Raw genomic sequence first — 21623 nt, 5'->3', positions numbered from 1 at the left:
GGGTCTTCACAGTAGAGTTTTCGACATGCCACCGGCACTGGTAACACATCCACAAATTCCATTGATCGATTTCGATTCTGATCCTCACTTGCCTCAACGGTCTTCACAGTAGAGTTTCGACATGCCACCGGCACTGGTAACACATCCACAAATTCCATTGATCGATTTCGATTCTGATCCTCACTTGCCTCAACGGGTCTTCACAAGTAGAGTTTCGACATGCCACCGGCACTGGTAACACATCCACAATTCCATTGATCGATTTCGATTCTGATCCTCACTTGCCTCAACGGGTCTTCACAAGTAGAGTTTCGACATGCCACCGGCACTGGTAACACATCCACAAATTCCATTGATCGATTTCGATCTGATCCTCACTCCTCACTTGCCTCAACGGTCTTCACAAGTAGAGTTTCGACATGCCACCGGCACTGGTAACACATCTGCAATTTCCATTGATCGATTTCGATTCTGATCCTCACTTGCCTCAACGGGTCTTCACAAGTAGAATTTCGACATGCCACCGGCACTGGTAACACATCCACAATTCCATTGATCGATTTCGATTCTGATCCTCACTTGCCTCAACGGGTCTTCACAAGTAGAGTTTCGACATGCCACCGGCACTGGTAACACATCCACAATTCCATTGATCGATTTCGATTCTCATCCTCACTTGCCTCAACGGGTCTTCACAAGTAGAGTTTCGACATGCCACCGGCACTGGTAACACATCTGCAATTTCCATTGATCGATTTCGATTCTGATCCTCACTTGCCTCAACGGGTTTTCACAGTAGAGAGTTCGACATGCCACCGGCACTGGTAACACATCCACAAATTCCATTGATCGATTTCGATTCTGATCCTCACTTGCCTCAACGGGTCTTCACAAGTAGAGTTTCGACATGCCACCGGCACTGGTAACACATCTGCAATTTCCATTGATCGATTTCGATTCTGATCCTCACTTGCCTCACGGGTCTTCACAAGTAGAGTTTCGACATGCCACCCGCACTGGTAACACATCTGCAATTTCCATTGATCGATTTCGATTCTGATCCTCACTTGCCTCAACGGGTCTTCACAAGTAGAGTTTCGACATGCCACCGGCACTGGTAACACATCCACAAATTCCATTGATCGATTTCGATTCTGATCCTCACTTGCCTCAACGGGTCTTCACAAGTAGAGTTTCGACATGCCACCGGCACTGGTAACACATCTGCAATTTCCATTGATCGATTTCGATTCTGATCCTCACTTGCCTCAACGGGTCTTCACAAGTAGATTTCGACATGCCACCGGCACTGGTAACACATCCACAAATTCCATTGATCGATTTCGATTCTGATCCTCACTTGCCTCAACGGGTCTTCACAAGTAGAGGTTCGACATGCCACCGGCACTGTAACACATCTGCAATTTCCATTGATCGATTTCGATTCTGATCCTCACTTGCCTCAACGGGTCTTCACAAGTAGAGTTTCGACATGCCACCGGCACTGGTAACACATCCACAAATTCCATTGATCGATTTCGATTCTGATCCTCACTTGCCTCAACGGGTCTTCACAAGTAGAGTTTCGACATGCCACCGGCACTGGTAACACATCTGCAATTTCCATTGATCGATTTCGATTCTGATCCTCACTTGCCTCAACGGGTCTTCACAAGTAGAGTTTTCGACATGCCACCGGCACTGGTAACACATCCACAAATTCCATTGATCGATTTCGATTCTGATCCTCACTTGCCTCAACGGGTCTTCACAAGTAGAGTTTCGACATGCCACCGGCACTGGTAACACATCTGCAATTTCCATTGATCGATTTCGATTCTGATCCTCACTTGCCTCAACGGGTCTTCACAAGTAGAGTTTCGACATGCCACCGGCACTGGTAACACATCCACAAATTCCATTGATCGATTTCGATTCTGATCCTCACTTGCCTCAACGGGTCTTCACAAGTAGAGTTTCGACATGCCACCGGCACTGGTACACATCCACAAATTCCATTGATCGATTTCGATTCTGATCCTCACTTGCCTCAACGGGTCTTCACAAGTAGAGTTTCGACATGCCACCGGCACTGGTAACACATCCACAAATTCCATTGATCGATTTCGATTCTGATCCTCACTTGCCTCAACGGGTCTTCACAAGTAGAGTTTCGACATGCCACCGGCACTGGTAACACATCCACAAATTCCATTGATCGATTTCGATTCTGATCCTCACTTGCCTCAACGGGTCTTCACAAGTAGAGTTTCGACATGCCACCGGCACTGGTAACACATCCACAAATTCCATTGATCGATTTCGATTCTGATCCTCACTTGCCTCAACGGGTCTTCACAAGTAGAGTTTCGACATGCCACCGGCACTGGTAACACATCCACAAATTCCATTGATCGATTTCGATTCTGATCCTCACTTGCCTCAACGGGTCTTCACAAGTAGAGTTTCGACATGCCACCGCACTGGTAACACATCCACAAATTCCATTGATCGATTTCGATTCTGATCCTCACTTGCCTCAACGGGTCTTCACAAGTAGAGTTTCGACATGCCACCGGCACTGGTAACACATCCACAAATTCCATTGATCGATTTCGATTCTGATCCTCACTTGCCTCAACGGTCTTCACAAGTAGAGTTTCGACATGCCACCGGCACTGGTAACACATCTGCAATTTCCATTGATCGATTTCGATTCTGATCCTCACTTGCCTCAACGGGTCTTCACAAGTAGAGTTTCGACATGCCACCGGCACTGGTAACACATCTGCAATTTCCATTGATCGATTTCGATTCTGATCCTCACTTGCCTCAACGGTCTTCACAAGTAGAGTTTCGACATGCCACCGGCACTGGTAACACATCCACAATTCCATTGATCGATTTCGATTCTGATCCTCACTTGCCTCAACGGGTCTTCACAAGTAGAGTTTCGACATGCCACCGGCACTGGTAACACATCTGCAATTTCCATTGATCGATTTCGATTCTGATCCTCACTTGCCTCAACGGGTCTTCACAAGTAGAGTTTCGACATGCCACCGGCACTGGTAACACATCTGCAATTTCCATTGATCGATTTCGATTCTGATCCTCACTTGCCTCAACGGGTCTTCACAAGTAGAGTTTCGACATACCACCGGCACTGGTAACACATCCACAAATTCCATTGATCGATTTCGATTCTGATCCTCACTTGCCTCAACGGGTCTTCACAAGTAGAGTTTCGACATGCCACCGCACTGGTAACACATCTGCAATTTCCATTGATCGATTTCGATTCTGATCCTCACTTGCCTCAACGGGTCTTCACAAGTAGAGTTTCGACATGCCACCGGCACTGGTAACACATCCACAAATTCCATTGATCGATTTCGATTCTGATCCTCACTTGCCTCAACGGGTCTTCACAAGTAGAGTTTCGACATGCCACCGGCACTGGTAACACATCTGCAATTTCCATTGATCGATTTCGATTCTGATCCTCACTTGCCTCAACGGGTCTTCACAAGTAGAGTTTCGACATGCCACCGGCACTGGTAACACATCCACAAATTCCATTGATCGATTTCGATTCTGATCCTCACTTGCCTCAACGGGTCTTCACAAGTAGAGTTTCGACATGCCACCGGCACTGGTAACACATCCACAAATTCCATTGATCGATTTCGATTCTGATCCTCACTTGCCTCAACGGGTCTTCACAAGTAGAGTTTCGACATGCCACCGGCACTGGTAACATATCCACAATTCCATTGATCGATTTCGATTCTGATCCTCACTTGCCTCAAAGGGTCTTCACAAGTAGAGTTTCGACATGCCACCGGCACTGGTAACACTCCACAAGTTCCATTGATCGATTTCGATTCTGATCCTCACTTGCCTCACGGGTCTTCACAAGTAGAGTTTCGACATGCCACCGGCACTGGTAACACATCTGCAATTTCCATTGATCGATTTCGATTCTGATCCTCACTTGCCTCAACGGGTCTTCACAAGTAGAGTTTCGACATGCCACCGGCACTGGTAACACATCCACAATTCCATTGATCGATTTCGATTCTGATCCTCACTTGCCTCAACGGGTCTTCACAAGTAGAGTTTCGACATGCCACCGGCACTGGTAACACATCCACAAATTCCATTGATCGATTTCGATTCTGATCCTCACTTGCCTCAACGGGTCTTCACAAGTAGAGTTTCGACATGCCACCGGCACTGGTAACACATCTGCAATTTCCATTGATCGATTTCGATTCTGATCCTCACTTGCCTCAACGGGTCTTCACAAGTAGAGTTTCGACATGCCACCGGCACTGGTAACACATCCACAAATTCCATTGATCGATTTCGATTCTGATCCTCACTTGCCTCAACGGGTCTTCACAAGTAGAGTTTCGACATGCCACCGGCACTGGTAACACATCTGCAATTTCCATTGATCGATTTCGATTCTGATCCTCACTTGCCTCAACGGGTCTTCACAAGTAGAGTTTCGACATGCCACCGGCACTGGTAACACATCCACAAATTCCATTGATCGATTTCGATTCTGATCCTCACTTGCCTCAACGGGTCTTCACAAGTAGAGTTTCGACATGCCACCGGCACTGGTACACATCCACAAATTCCATTGATCGATTTCGATTCTGATCCTCACTTGCCTCAACGGGTCTTCACAAGTAGAGTTTCGACATGCCACCGGCACTGGTAACACATCCACAAATTCCATTGATCGATTTCGATTCTGATCCTCACTTGCCTCAACGGGTCTTCACAAGTAGAGTTTCGACATGCCACCGGCACTGGTAACACATCCACATTCCATTGATCGATTTCGATTCTGATCCTCACTTGCCTCAACGGGTCTTCACAAGTAGAGTTTCGACATGCCACCGGCACTGGTAACACATCCACAAATTCCATTGATCGATTTCGATTCTGATCCTCACTTGCCTCAACGGGTCTTCACAAGTAGAGTTTCGCGACATGCCACCGGCACTGGTAACACATCTGCAATTTCCATTGATCGATTTCGATTCTGATCCTCACTTGCCTCAACGGGTCTTCACAAGTAGAATTTCGACATGCCACCGGCACTGGTAACACATCCACAAATTCCATTGATCGATTTCGATTCTGATCCTCACTTGCCTCAACGGGTCTTCACAAGTAGAGTTTCGACATGCCACCGGCACTGGTAACACATCCACAAATTCCATTGATCGATTTCGATTCTCATCCTCACTTGCCTCAACGGGTCTTCACAAGTAGAGTTTCGACATGCCACCGGCACTGGTAACACATCTGCAATTTCCATTGATCGATTTCGATTCTGATCCTCACTTGCCTCAACGGGTCTTCACAAGTAGAGTTTCGACATGCCACCGGCACTGGTAACACATCCACAAATTCCATTGATCGATTTCGATTCTGATCCTCACTTGCCTCAACGGGTCTTCACAATAGAGTTTCGACATGCCACCGGCACTGGTAACACATCTGCAATTTCCATTGATCGATTTCGATTCTGATCCTCACTTGCCTCAACGGGTCTTCACAAGTAGAGTTCGACATGCCACCGGCACTGGTAACACATCTGCAATTTCCATTGATCGATTTCGATTCTGATCCTCACTTGCCTCAACGGGTCTTCACAAGTAGAGTTTCGACATGCCACCGGCACTGGTAACACATCCACAAATTCCATTGATCGATTTCGATTCTGATCCTCACTTGCCTCAACGGGTCTTCACAAGTAGAGTTTCGACATGCCACCGGCACTGGTAACACATCTGCAATTTCCATTGATCGATTTCGATTCTGATCCTCACTTGCCTCAACGGGTCTTCACAAGTAGAGTTTCGACATGCCACCGGCACTGGTAACACATCCACAAATTCCATTGATCGATTTCGATTCTGATCCTCACTTGCCTCAACGGGTCTTCACAAGTAGAGGTTCGACATGCCACCGGCACTGGTAACACATCTGCAATTTCCATTGATCGATTTCGATTCTGATCCTCACTTACTTGCCTCAACGGGTCTTCACAAGTAGAGTTTCGACATGCCACCGGCACTGGTAACACATCCACAAATTCCATTGATCGATTTCGATTCTGATCCTCACTTGCCTCAACGGGTCTTCACAGTAGAGTTTCGACATGCCACCGGCACTGGTAACACATCTGCAATTTCCATTGATCGATTTCGATTCTGATCCTCACTTGCCTCAACGGGTCTTCACAAGTAGAGTTTCGACATGCCACCGGCACTGGTAACACATCCACAAATTCCATTGATCGATTTCGATTCTGATCCTCACTTGCCTCAACGGGTCTTCACAAGTAGAGTTTCGACATGCCACCGGCACTGGTAACACATCTGCAATTTCCATTGATCGATTTCGATTCTGATCCTCACTTGCCTCAACGGGTCTTCACAAGTAGAGTTTCGACATGCCACCGGCACTGGTAACACATCCACAAATTCCATTGATCGATTTCGATTCTGATCCTCACTTGCCTCAACGGGTCTTCACAAGTAGAGTTTCGACATGCCACCGGCACTGGTAACACATCCACAAATTCCATTGATCGATTTCGATTCTGATCCTCACTTGCCTCAACGGGTCTTCACAAGTAGAGTTTCGACATGCACCCGGCACTGGTAACACATCCACAAATTCCATTGATCGATTTCGATTCTGATCCTCACTTGCCTCAACGGGTCTTCACAAGTAGAGTTTCGACATGCCACCGGCACTGGTAACACATCCACAAATTCCATTGATCGATTTCGATTCTGATCCTCACTTGCCTCAACGGGTCTTCACAAGTAGAGTTTCGACATGCCACCGGCACTGGTAACACATCCACAAATTCCATTGATCGATTTCGATTCTGATCCTCACTTGCCTCAATGGGTCTTCACAAGTAGAGTTTCGACATGCCACCGGCACTGGTAACACATCTGCAATTTCCATTGATCGATTTCGATTCTGATCCTCACTTGCCTCAACGGGTCTTCACAAGTAGAGTTTCGACATGCCACCGGCACTGGTAACACATCCACAAATTCCATTGATCGATTTCGATTCTGATCCTCACTTGCCTCAACGGGTCTTCACAAGTAGAGTTTCGACATGCCACCGGCACTGGTAAAAACATCCACAAATTCCATTGATCGATTTCGATTCTGATCCTCACTTGCCTCAACGGGTCTTCACAAGTAGAGTTTCGACATGCCACCGGCACTGGTAACACATCCACAAATTCCATTGATCGATTTCGATTCTGATCCTCACTTGCCTCAACGGGTCTTCACAAGTAGAGTTTCGACATGCCACCGGCACTGGTAACACATCCACAAATTCCATTGATCGATTTCGATTCTGATCCTCACTTGCCTCAACGGGTCTTCACAAGTAGAGTTTCGACATGCCACCGGCACTGGTAACACATCTGCAATTTCCATTGATCGATTTCGATTCTGATCCTCACTTGCCTCAACGGGTCTTCACAAGTAGAGTTTCGACATGCCACCGGCACTGGTAACACATCCACAAATTCCATTGATCGATTTCGATTCTGATCCTCACTTGCCTCAACGGGTCTTCACAAGTAGAGTTTCGACATGCCACCGGCACTGGTAACACATCCACAAATTCCATTGATCGATTTCGATTCTGATCCTCACTTGCCTCAACGGGTCTTCACAAGTAGAGTTTCGACATGCCACCGGCACTGGTAACACATCCACAAATTCCATTGATCGATTTCGATTCTGATCCTCACTTGCCTCAACGGGTCTTCACAAGTAGAGTTTCGACATGCCACCGGCACTGGTACACATCTGCAATTTCCATTGATCGATTTCGATTCTGATCCTCACTTGCCTCAACGGGTCTTCACAAGTAGAGTTTCGACATGCCACCGGCACTGGTAACACATCCACAAATTCCATTGATCGATTTCGATTCTGATCCTCACTTGCCTCAACGGGTCTTCACAAGTAGAGTTTCGACATGCCACCGGCACTGGTAACACATCTGCAATTTCCATTGATCGATTTCGATTCTGATCCTCACTTGCCTCAACGGGTCTTCACAAGTAGAGTTTCGACATGCCACCGGCACTGGTAACACATCTGCAATTTCCATTGATCGATTTCGATTCTGATCCTCACTTGCCTCAACGGGTCTTCACAAGTAGAGTTTCGACATGCCACCGGCACTGGTAACACATCCACAAATTCCATTGATCGATTTCGATTCTGATCCTCACTTGCCTCAACGGGTCTTCACAAGTAGAGTTTCGACATGCCACCGGCACTGGTAACACATCTGCAATTTCCATTGATCGATTTCGATTCTGATCCTCACTTGCCTCAACGGGTCTTCACAAGTAGAGTTTCGACATGCCACCACCGGCACTGGTAACACATCCACAAATTCCATTGATCGATTTCGATTCTGATCCTCACTTGCCTCAACGGGTCTTCACAAGTAGAGTTTCGACATGCCACCGGCACTGGTAACACATCTGCAATTTCCATTGATCGATTTCGATTCTGATCCTCACTTGCCTCAACGGGTCTTCACAAGTAGAGTTTCGACATGCCACCGGCACTGGTAACACATCCACAAATTCCATTGATCGATTTCGATTCTGATCCTCACTTGCCTCAACGGTCTTCACAAGTAGAGTTTCGACATGCCACCGGCACTGGTAACACATCTGCAATTTCCATTGATCGATTTCGATTCTGATCCTCACTTGCCTCAACGGGTCTTCACAAGTAGAGTTTCGACATGCCACCGGCACTGGTAACACATCCACAAATTCCATTGATCGATTTCGATTCTGATCCTCACTTGCCTCAACGGGTCTTCACAAGTAGAGTTTCGACATGCCACCGGCACTGGTAACACATCTGCAATTTCCATTCATCGATTTCGATTCTGATCCTCACTTGCCTCAACGGGTCTTCACAAGTAGAGTTTCGACATGCCACCGGCACTGGTAACACATCCACAAATTCCATTGATCGATTTCGATTCTGATCCTCACTTGCCTCAACGGGTCTTCACAAGTAGAGTTTCGACATGCCACCGGCACTGGTAACACATCCACAAATTCCATTGATCGATTTCGATTCTGATCCTCACTTGCCTCAACGGGTCTTCACAAGTAGAGTTTCGACATGCCACCGGCACTGGTAACACATCCACAAATTCCATTGATCGATTTCGATTCTGATCCTCACTTGCCTCAACGGGTCTTCACAAGTAGAGTTTCGACATGCCACCAGCACTGGTACACATCTGCAATTTCCATTGATCGATTTCGATTCTGATCCTCACTTGCCTCACGGGTCTTCACAAGTAGAGTTTCGACATGCCACCGGCACTGGTAACCATCTGCAATTTCCATTGATCGATTTCGATTCTGATCCTCACTTGCCTCAACGGGTCTTCACAAGTAGAGTTTCGACATGCCACCGGCACTGGTAACACATCCACAAATTCCATTGATCGATTTCGATCTGATCCTCACTTGCCTCAACGGGTCTTCACAAGTAGAGTTTCGACATGCCACCGGCACTGGTAACACATCTGCAATTTCCATTGATCGATTTCGATTCTGATCCTCACTTGCCTCAACGGGTCTTCACAAGTAGAGTTTCGACATGCCACCGGCACTGGTACACATCCACAAATTCCATTGATCGATTTCGATTCTGATCCTCACTTGCCTCAACGGGTCTTCACAAGTAGAGTTTCGACATGCCACCGGCACTGGTAACACATCTGCAATTTCCATTGATCGATTTCGATTCTGATCCTCACTTGCCTCAACGGGTCTTCACAAGTAGAGTTTCGACATGCCACCGGCACTGGTAACACATCTGCAATTTCCATTGATCGATTTCGATTCTGATCCTCACTTGCCTCAACGGGTCTTCACAAGTAGAGTTTCGACATGCCACCGGCACTGGTAACACATCCACAAATTCCATTGATCGATTTCGATTCTGATCCTCACTTGCCTCAACGGGTCTTCACAAGTAGAGTTTCGACATGCCCCGGCACTGGTAACACATCACAATTCCATATCGATTTCGATTCTGATCCTCACTTGCCTCAACGGTCTTCACAAGTAGAGTTTCGACATGCCACCGGCACTGGTAACACATCCACAAATTCCATTGATCGATTTCGATTCTGATCCTCACTTGCCTCAACGGGTCTTCACAAGTAGAGTTTCGACATGCCACCGGCACTGGTAACACATCCACAAATTCCATTGATCGATTTCGATTCTGATCCTCACTTGCCTCAACGGGTCTTCACAAGTAGAGTTTCGACATGCCACCGCACTGGTAACACATCTGCAATTTCCATTGATCGATTTCGATTCTGATCCTCACTTGCCTCAACGGGTCTTCACAAGTAGAGTTTCGACATGCCACCGGCACTGGTAACACATCCACAAATTCCATTGATCGATTTCGATTCTGATCCTCACTTGCCTCAACGGGTCTTCACAAGTAGAGTTTCGACATGCCACCGGCACTGGTAACACATCTGCAATTTCCATTGATCGATTTCGATTCTGATCCTCACTTGCCTCAACGGGTCTTCACAAGTAGAGTTACGACATGCCACCGGCACTGGTAACACATCCACAAATTCCATTGATCGATTTCGATTCTGATCCTCACTTGCCTCAACGGGTCTTCACAAGTAGAGTTTCGACATGCCACCGGCACTGGAGCACATCCACAAATTCCATTGATCGATTTCGATTCTGATCCTCACTTGCCTCAACGGGTCTTCACAAGTAGAGTTTCGACATGCCACCGGCACTGGTAACACATCTGCAATTTCCATTGATCGATTTCGATTCTGATCCTCACTTGCCTCAACGAGTCTTCACAAGTAGAGTTTCGACATGCCACCGGCACTGGTAACACATCTGCAATTTCCATTGATCGATTTCGATTCTGATCGATATATAGTTATGGTATATTGTGTTAAGACCATAGTATAGTGCAGTGTAAAACTTGTCCACCTTCAGATTTACCCTGTGCGAACCAGTAGTAGTGTTATATGTATTTTTATGTTTGTGTTTGGGCTTTTGGCGTGTGTGAATAGATAATTGAAAAAATTGGAGTCAACAAGGAGTATGGTTTCCAAGCAATATAATTCTCCAGGCATGCAGGTACTTGATTATGCAACCGTTCTACTGCATTATGAGATCTAGTTGTGTTTCCTCAAGTGATATGTAAATAAATCTCATGATGCATGGAAGTGGTTGCATAATCAAGTACCTGTACACCTGGAGAACTACGTCGCATGGAAACAATTGTAGTGATTAAAGAATAAATGTCCAACCTTGCTCCTTCTTGTTGACTTCAATTTTTACTATTACTGCTGTGCTTGAGGAGACATATTGAGTCAAGTACATCAACATCAAAAAATCAAATGGAAATTGTAGTTGCGATACCTGTGCCGGTATTATGTAAAAAGCACCATCCAAAAGTGGCTGATGCCAGCGACACCTTGACTGGCTTCTGTGCCGGTGGCATGTATAAAGCACCAACCGATCATGGCCATTGCCAACCTCGCCTGGCCCCTGTGCCGGTGGCATGTAAAAAGCACCCACTACACTCTCAGAGTGGTTGGCATTAGGAAGGGCATCCAGCTGTAGAAACACTGCCAGATCAAACTGGAGACTGGTGCAGCCTCCTGGCTTCCCAGACCCCGGTTGAACCATCCAACCCATGCTAGCATGGAAAACGGACAGTAGATGATGATGATGATGATGTGTGTGTGTATGTTTGACTATGTTTATTACACTGGTGCTTCTTCTATTTCATATTTGAATTCATTCTCACACATGCACATACTCACGAAGGGCATCCAGCCATAGAAACACTGCCAGATTTGACTGGGCCTGATGAAGCCTTCTGGCTTCACAGACCCCAGTAGAACCGTCCAACCCATGCTAGCATGGAAAACGGACGCTAAACGACGATGATGATGATGATGATATATATATATATATATATATATATATATATATTCTTTTACTCTTTTATTTGTTTCAGTCATTTGACTGCAACCATGCTGGAGCAATGCCTTTAGTCGAACAAATTGGCCCCAGAACTTATTTTTGGAAGCTTAGTACTTATTCTGTCAGTCACTTTTTGCTGAACTGCTAAGTTACAGGGATGTAGACACACCAACATCGATTGTCAAGCAATGGTGGTGGAACAAAAACAGTGACACGAACACACACACACACACACACACACATACATACATATATATATATATATATATACGACAGGATTCTTTAAGTTTCCGTCTCGTAAATCCATTCACAAGGCTTTAGTCAGCCCGAGGCTATAGTAGAAGACTCTTGCCCAAGGTGCTATGCAGTGGGACTGAACCCAGAACCATGTGGTTGGTAAACAAGCTACTTACCACGCAGCCACTCCTGCACCTATGTATGTATATGTATTTTTATATATACACACATACCTGCACACACACATATAACAGGCTTCCTTCAGTTTCCATTTACCAAATCCCTTCCCAAGGCTTTAGTTGGCCTAAGGTTATAGTAGAAAACAGTTGCCATGTAATGGGATTGAACCTGAAGCCATGTAGTTGGGAAGCAAACTTCTTAACCACTCAGCCAAGCCTGCACCTATTGTTACATTTCCTTATATTCCTCAAACTTAGTAAGCTTCCGCTGTACAAGTGTGGAGCTGACTCACTTTGCACTCTCGGACATACTCACATATAGTTTGCTCACTATATACGTATAAGTTATGGACTGTTGAAATGATTCATCTCTAGTCCTGTTCGGCAAGTCTTGTCTTGAGACAGCATTCACCCGGGGTGGGTTGAGCTGGCTTCATTCATCCTCAATGCTGCATCTCTCACTAACACCAACCAGACCTGGCGATTTGAGGCTAACGACCGCGTGATCTCCAACCACTCCTTATTCCAGCGGCGAACGCCATAGATATGGGGGCCTAGGTTGGGTTCCAGATCAGCCTTGACTGTCATCAGCCAGCTTTTTGGTGTCCCCCACTTTGCTTTCGCCAACCCTGAAGGGGAGCTGGGGCAGTTGCTTCGTAGATGAATTCTCCTGGCTGATGACGGAGGGCATGACCCAACCAATGCAGACGTCTCATTAGGATGATTTGTTGAAGGGAGATGATTTTGTTTGGTAAGTGATGTTGATAAGCCACAAAAATGTCGAAACATCACTGTCCATCACTCCTAGATGGGATTAGAGGTAGGTTATACAGTTGGTGGAAGATTTTAATTCAAAACTTATGAAAATATGACATTTGTAGTACAGAGCCAGAGCTGGTTTCAGCCAGGTTGATAACAAAAGGGTTAAACAAGTATTACCCTTACCAGAACTCCATAATTAGAGTCCATGTGAAAGACAATCATACAGTGTCTGTGTATGGAAGTTGTGGTGAAATTGTAGTTGTGGCCATTACCAGTGTCATGTAAATTGAACCCATGCCAGTGGCATGTAAAATGCTCCTGTTACACTCTTGGAGTGGTTGGAATTAGGAAGGACATCCAGCTGTAGAAACCCTGCCAAATCAGACTTGAACCTTGTACAGCACCCAGGGTATCAGTTCCAGTTAAATTGTCTCACCCATGTCAGCATGGAAAGCAGATTTCAGCTGATGATGATAATGAATACAACCATCATAAACCAAAACCCTCTAAACAAGATTCACCTTATGAGAACTAGAAATTCAATGAAGAACAACTTAGAACCATGACAATACAAGACACAAAATGTTCACAGTCAGCAAACCTAGACATTCATCATTGGCTACGTAATTGATATTGTTAAGTGTGTGTTTGTATTTTCTTATCTTGACATTGTTTGATAGTTAGAAACAAGCATCGTTATCATACAGTTGTTCTTCATTTCTAATCTTCTAAGAAAAACATGTGCAGCCATGGGGAAATACTAGCTTGAGTGGAAACAGGTGAGGGTCGACTGCAGGAATGACATCTGATTGATAGAAAAAGTGCCTTGACAAATTGTGTCTAACCCATACAAGCATGGGAAAGTGGGTATTGAATTGCTATGGTGGTGATGAGGACAGCAGTGATAACAAAGCTCTAAAATAACACCATCATCATCGTCATCGTTTAACGTTCGTTTTCCTTGCTAGCATGGGTTGGACAGTACGACCAGGCTCTGGGAAGCCAGGAGGCTGCGCCAGGCTCCAGTCTGATCTGGCAGTGTTTCTACAGCTGGATGCCCTCCCTAATGCCAACCACTCCATGAGTGTAGTGGGTGCTTTTTACATGCCACTGGCACAGGGGCCAGAGGAGGCTGGCAAATGGCCATGATCGGATGGTGCTTTTTACGTGTCACTGGTACGGACGCCAGTCAAGGCAGCACTGGCATCAGCCACGTTCGGATGTTGCTTTTTACGTGCTGCTGGTACAGGTATCACGACTACAGTTTCCATTGATTTTTATTTTGATGTAGATGTACTTGACTCAATAGGTCTCCTCAAGCACAGCAGGTCACCCTACGCACAAGGGCCAGAGGGGGCTGGCATTGACCACGTTTGGATGGTGCTTTTCATGGGCCACCAGCACAGGAGCCAGAGGGGACTGGCATTGACCACGTTTGGAGGGTGCTTTTATGTGCCACTGGCACGGGAGCCAGTCGGGGCAAGGGGACTGGAATCAACCACTTTTGGGTAGTATTTTTTACATGTCATCAGCACGGGGAGCCAGACAGGCAGTGATGGCATCAGTCACAACTACAATTTCCATTTGATTGTGGTGTGGTTCAATTTTGATGTTGATGTTAAAGTACTTGACTCAATAAGTCTCCTCAAGCATGGCATGTCGCCCTACGCTCCAAAGGTACATTTTGAGTGGGTTGGTTATGCAACACTGACATAGGCTACAACTGTGATCTCACTAGAAATTGAAAAGTAAACTAAAAAGTAACCCGAAGTAATTGCCCTTTAATTTGTAGATCACACACCAAAGTAGCACCAAAATTTCTTTTCATTGCACTTCAATTATTTTTAGTTTATGTTTTTCTTTTTGTAGACGACAAATGTGGATATTGTTGTGAAATCTGTCCGAGTTCCAGGCACCCGTTACAGTGTTGTAAGTACCCACCTTTTTTTAATGCTCTTCTAGTACAATAATGAGACAAACACATAATGAAATAACTGAAACAAGAATCAGAAAATGGTTTTAAGCTTTGTTTATGGAAAGCTCAGCACCAGTTTGAATTGTCTGTACTGTAGTTGGATATCATCATCATTCATATGTTCACATTTTCATGTTTGCATGGGTCAGACAGAATTGCTTGAGGTGAATATTCTTTGGCCAGATGCCCCCTCCTGATGAAACTTGTGGTCTTCAGACTAAACTCAAGATTGCATGGTTTGTCTGGATGTAGAAAATCTGCCTCAAGAAAAATTCCATCTGACCCATGCATGCACAGAAGAGTAGATGTTAAACAATGATGACGATGGTGCAGTGGTTGATGATGATGATGATGATTGTTTGTTTGTTGAGCAAAGCGGTCTTCGTCCCAGAGTGGGAGAATTCCGAAACATGGTCCTTTGCTATTCGTAAGACCCGCAGAAGAGAAAGCAGGTCAAGCCCCGACACCGAGAGCATCGACGGAGGGATGAATGTGCATCCAGGCTCAGCGGTTGCGTCGGAAGTCGGGGATAAGAAACAGAAAGAAAGAGTGAGAGAAAGTTGGAGCGAAAGAGTACAACAGGGGTCGCCACCACCCCCTGCTGGAGCCTCGTGGAGCTTTAGGTGTTTTCGCTCAATAAACACACACAACGTCCGGTCTGGGAATCGAAACCGCGATCCTCCGACCGCAAGTCTGCTGCCCTAACCACTGGGCCATTGCGCCTCCACTGATGATGATGATGGTGGTGGTGGTGGTGACAATAATGATGATGATGGTGACGATAATGATGTCAATGATGATGGTGGTGGCAGAAACATTAGCACGCCGGGCGAAATGCGTAGCCGTATTTTGTCTGCCGTTACGTTCTGAGTTCAAATTCCGCCGAGGTTGACTTTGCCTTTCATCCTTTCGGGGTCGATAAATTAAGTACCAGTTTCACACTGGGGTCGATGTAATTGACTTAATCCATTTGTCTGTCCTTGTTCGTTCCCTCTATGTTTAGCCCCTTGTGGGTAGTAAAGAAATAGGTGGTGGTGGTGACAATGGTGATGATGACTGGTATATTAATTTGGTATTAGGAATAAAACTGAAAATAATTTTTTATTTTTAATAGATTATTATACAAAACTAAGCTAGAATTTTTTATCTGATGACATCTTTGTGCTGACATTCATGTACTTACAAGATTTCATTTAAAATTTCAATTTAAATGCGAATATATTAATAGCAGCTGTTTTGAAAGTGTCGATGGCATGGGATCAAGGATGAGTCTAGTTTCAATGTGGTTGGAATTGAAAGGTTGAACACTGAATTTTGCTTTCCTTTATCTTACAGGAATTTATAATGTTTGATACTCCATCAAAAGATTGTTATTCAGAATTTGTACAAAACTTTGTAAGTTGTTTTATTTTAATTTTTTCCATTAAATTTCATCCATGTTACTTTCTCACTTTTCTTTTCTGTATTTTTTTTTTAATGACTCAGTCTCAATGCGTGGCACCTTGGACAAGTATCTTCTATTATTAAGTATCTTGGTAAACACCCACAAAGTTATCAACCACCTCACCAACAACAACACTGAACACCTTTTTGATCTCCATGTGTCCAACACACATGGACATACCTACAAAGTCAGAAAACAACACAGCTCCCATGACTTTCGGAAACATTTTTTCACACTCAGAGTTGCTGAAGCATAGAACAAACTGCCTGCATCAGTTGTTGACTGCCATGACACTGCATCCTTTAAGGCCCTCATGCTTTCCGAAATCCGCTGAAACTACACCTGATTATACATACACTTTAGATGAGTTGTAGTGCGCCTGAGCACTGTACACAATATTTTATTATTATTACTATTATTATAGTCTGTGGCTGATCAATGCCTTGAGAATAAATTCATTAAACAGAAACTGTTAGGAAGCCTGTTGTGTGTGTGCACGCATGTATTTGAGTTTGTTCCTCCTCTCCTGCTTGACAACTGGTGTTGGTTTGTTTACATCCCTGTAACTTAGCAGTTTGGCAAAAGAGACCAACAGTAATATACCAGTACCTGACTTTAAAAAAAGTGCCAGAGTCAATTTTTCTGAGTAAGCCCTTCAATATAGTGCCCTAGCATGGCCGTCATTCAGTGACCAAAACAAGTAAAAGAAAAATGAAAGATAAAATAACCATGTAGCTCTTAGATTATTATTTCTGTCATATTCTTCACTTCTTGATGCTTCTATCAAATATAATCATGAACTGACTACATGAAAATTCTCTAAGTATTGGCAATGGTTAAAGCATATGAATTACTAGTCTTTGATTTGGGAAGTTTTTGTTGTTCAGCTTCAAATGGTAAAAAAAAGTTTGTCATGGAACACTGCCCATTGTTTTGTGTTTTTTTTTTGTTCAGACTTGTGTCACATCTTGGGCAAGTGTCTTCTATTATAGCATCAGGCTGACCAAAGCCTTATGAGTGGATTTGGTAGACAGAAACTGGAAGTAGTCCATCGTATATATATATATATATGAGTGTCTTTGTTCCCCCATCACTGCTTGATAACTGGTGTCTGTGTTTACGTCCCCATGACTTAGTGGTTCAGCAAAAGAGACTGATAGAATAGGTACTAGGCTTAAAAATTAAAAAAAATAATTCTTGATGTTGATTTGTTTAACTAAAATCCCCCAAAGCAGTGCTCCAGCAGGGCCACAGTCAAATGACTGAAAACACATAAAAGAATAAAAAAAAGAATAATTCCACTGCATGGTACCTTGGGCTTGTGTCTCCTGCTATTGCCCTGGGTCAACTAGACCCTTGTGAATGGATTTGGTAGGTGGAAACCGAAAGACACCTGTCGTGTGTGTGTCTTTACATTGCACCAGATTTGCAAACAGCTGTCACTGTAACTCGAACAATATTATTCATTTCCAACCTTGTCGTGAAAGCCAGTCCTGGGGAAATATCACCTTGCTTAAAAACAAGCTAGAGCTGGCAACAAGAAGAGTATTTAGCTGTAGAAAAACCTTCTACAATGAATTCTGTCTGGTTCATGCTAAGATAGGAAAGTAAATGTCAAAATGATAATGACAACAGTAGCAATGCACGTCAGACCAAATTATCTAATATATCCTTCATTATTTAAAATGGTAAAAATAAGAGCAGGTCATTGAAAGTCAAGTATTTTACTTAAAGAACACAGTGCTGCACTCATTGGCCCTTTTGTAGTTCTTCCTTTAAAATTTATTGCATTTGTGTAACAATGCATGTTTCTGCTACTTAGCTTTTAGCAACTTAATTGTATAGATGCAGTTTAATTTCACAGTTTACCAGGATAATGTAGCACTGCATAAGATTTGCTGTCTATCATGGTCACCCAGACTAGTTCTACTTGTAAGTATCATCATCATCATCATCATCGTTTAGCGTCCGTTTTCCATGCTAGCATGGGTTGGACGGTTCTACTGGGGTCTGTGAAGCCAGAAGGCTTCATCAGGCCCAGTCAAATCTGGCAGTGTTTCTACGGCTGGATGCCCTTCCTAACGCCAACCACTCCGTGAGTGTAGTGGGTGCTTTTTACGTGCCACCCGCACTGGTGCCAGACAGAGCTGGCAAACGGCCACGAACGGATGGTGCTTTTTATGTGCCACCGGCACGAGGGCCAGGCGAGGCTGGCAACGGACACGAAACGGGGCGGTGCTGGCAACGGTCGCGAAACGGAAAGTTCTCTTACATGCCACCGGCACTGGTAACACATCTGCAATTTCCATTGATCGATTTCCATTGATCGATTTCGATTCTGATCGTCACTTGCCTCAACGGGTCTTCACAAGCAGAGTTTTGACATGCCACCGGCACTGGTAGCACATCCGCAATTTCCATTGATCGATTTCGATTCTGATCCTCACTTGCCTCATCACGTCTTCACAAGTAGAGTTTTGTGTCCCAAGAAGGGAAGGTATGCATACGTAGGCTGGCTCCATCCCATGTAGAAGGCCACGGGTTATGGACTCACTTGTCCTGCCGGGTCTTCTCGCGCACGGCACACTTCCAGAGGTCTCGGTCTCTAGTCATTTCCTCAGTGAGACCTAAAGTTCGAAGGTCGTGCTTCACCACCTCGTCCCAGGTTTTCCTGGGTCTGCCTCTTCCACAGGTTCCCTCAACCGCTAGGGTGTGGCACTTTTTCACACAACTATCTTCATCCATTCTCGCCACATGACCATACCAGCGCAAACGTCTCTCTTGCACACCACAACTGATGCTTCTTAGGTCCAGCTTTTCTCTCAAGGTACTTACACTCTGCCGAGTGTGAGTACCGGCATTACACATCCATCGGAGCATACTGGCTTCATTTCTAGCGAGCTTACGCATATCCTCAGCAGTCACGGCCCATGTTTCACTGCCATGTAGCATGGCTGTTCGTACACACGCATCATACAGTCTGCCTTTCACTCTGTGCGAGAGGCCTTTTGTCACCAGCAGAGGTAAGAGCTCTCTGAACTTTGCCCAAGCTATTCTTACTCTAGCAGTTACACTTTCAGCACACCCGCCCCCGCTGCTGACTTGGTCACCTAGGTAACGGAAACTATCAACTATTTCTAGTTTTTCTCCCTGGAAAGTGACGGAAGTTGGTCTCAGAGCATTTTCAGTGTTTATTGTTCCTGAGCATCTGCCACATACAAAAACCATCTTCCTAGTTAGCCTTCCTTTGACATTGCTGCATCTCTTATGTGTCCATAGCTTACACTTGGTGCATCTTATAGAGTTTCTACTTACACCTTTTCTACAGATCGAGCAGGGCCATCTACCTGAAGGTGTTTGTGATTTGTCTACCTTCCTACTGATTACGACTTTGGTTTTAGCTAGATTGACTCTGAGGCCCTTCGATTCTAATCCTTGTTTCCACACCTGAAACTTCTCCTCCAGTTCTGATAGCGACTCAGCAATTAGAGCAAGGTCATCAGCATAGAGGAGCTCCCAAGGGCATCCTGTCTTGAATTCCTCCGTTATTGCCTGGAGGACTATGATAAATAGGAGGGGGCTGAGTACTGAGCCTTGGTGGACCCCTACCTCTACCGGAATTCTTCACTGTACACATTTCCAACCCTCACCCTACTAGCGGCGTCCCTGTACATGGCCCGCACAGCTCTCACTAACCATTCATCTATCCCTAGTTTCCTCATTGCCCACCAGATAAGGGATCGGGGGACCCTGTCGAAGGCTTTCTCCATGTCAACAAAAGCCAGGTACAGGGGCTTATCTTTGGCTAGGTATTTCTCCTGCAGCTGCCTTACCAGGAATATAGCATCAGTAGTACTTTTCCCTGGCACAAACCCAAACTGCATCTCATCTAAACTAACTCTCTCTCTAATTAGTTGGGCTATGACCCTCTCCGTAACCTTCATCACCTGGTCCAGCAGCTTGATACCTCTGTAGTTATTTGTATCTAGGGCATCACCTTTACCTTTGTAGCAGTTGACTATTATACTGCTACACCAGTCATTGGGTATGACCCCTTTGTGTATCACCTGATTAACTATACGGGTGACTAGGCTATAGCCGACACTACCAGACATTTTGAGCATCTCTGCAGTGATTCCTGATGGGCCTGGGGCTTTCCCTGTCTTCATGCTTCTAATTGCCTTAGCTACCACGGAACTATCAACTTGGATAGCTGGTCCCTCTGTTGGGTCAACATTCGGCAGACTCTCTTTATCCCATTCATTTTCTTCATTCAGCAACCTTTCATAGTGGCATCTCCAAACCTCTCTCTTTGCATCCTCATTTAGCGCAAGTGAACCATCTTCCATGCGAACACACTTCTCTCCTACCACATCACGATTCTCTCTCACACACTGTCTTGCAACACGAAACACCTCCAGTCTTTGGTCCTCACGGCGCAGAACATTGGCAAATTTTTTCTTATCTGCTTCCCCTCTGGCTAAATAAACCTGTCTCCTAGCTTCTCTTTTGGCAGTCTGATACAATCCCCTGCTACCCCATTTTTCCAGACCTTCCAAGCCTGTCTCTTTTCTCTAATAGCCCTGTCTACAATATTGTTCCACCACCACATTATTCTAGGTCGAGAGGGGACTTTGCACCAGCCACAGATCTGGTCAGAGGCTCTCAGCAGGTTGTCCCTTAGAAACGTCCAGCTGTCTTCTACCCCCTGTGATGCTCTATCCCCTTCTACTTCGTCAGAGGCTTCAAGTAATATGTCCCTAAATCTCTGTCCATTTGCAGGATCTTTAAGCTTCCAGATCCTTCTTCTCCATATTTGTCGTCTTCTGGTTGTCCTCCTAGTCCTGATCCTAAAGTCACTAACTACCAGTCTATGTTGTGGGGTACATTCTTCACCTGGGAAGGTTTTGGCATTTATAAGCA

The 21623-nt window shown here is 45.1% G+C and overlaps 1 protein-coding gene across 7 annotated transcripts in view; it reads left to right on the top strand.

The window, feature by feature from the left end:
* LOC115209098 (intraflagellar transport protein 27 homolog) overlaps positions 1 to 21623 on the top strand; it is a 64379-nt gene that overhangs the window by 16242 nt on the left and 26514 nt on the right. For all 7 annotated transcript variants that reach the window (XM_036501525.1, XM_036501524.1, XM_036501528.1 and 4 more), the window contains exons 3-4: positions 15151 to 15210; positions 16592 to 16651. In XM_036501525.1, the coding sequence (XP_036357418.1) occupies positions 15151 to 15210; positions 16592 to 16651 (120 nt within the window). The remainder of the gene's footprint in view (positions 1 to 15150; positions 15211 to 16591; positions 16652 to 21623) is intronic.

This window comes from Octopus sinensis, linkage group LG3 (genome assembly GCF_006345805.1).
Source record: "Octopus sinensis linkage group LG3, ASM634580v1, whole genome shotgun sequence".
NCBI classification, from domain to species: Eukaryota; Metazoa; Mollusca; class Cephalopoda; order Octopoda; family Octopodidae; genus Octopus; species Octopus sinensis.
This window is presented reverse-complemented; position numbering and strand designations above follow the sequence as displayed.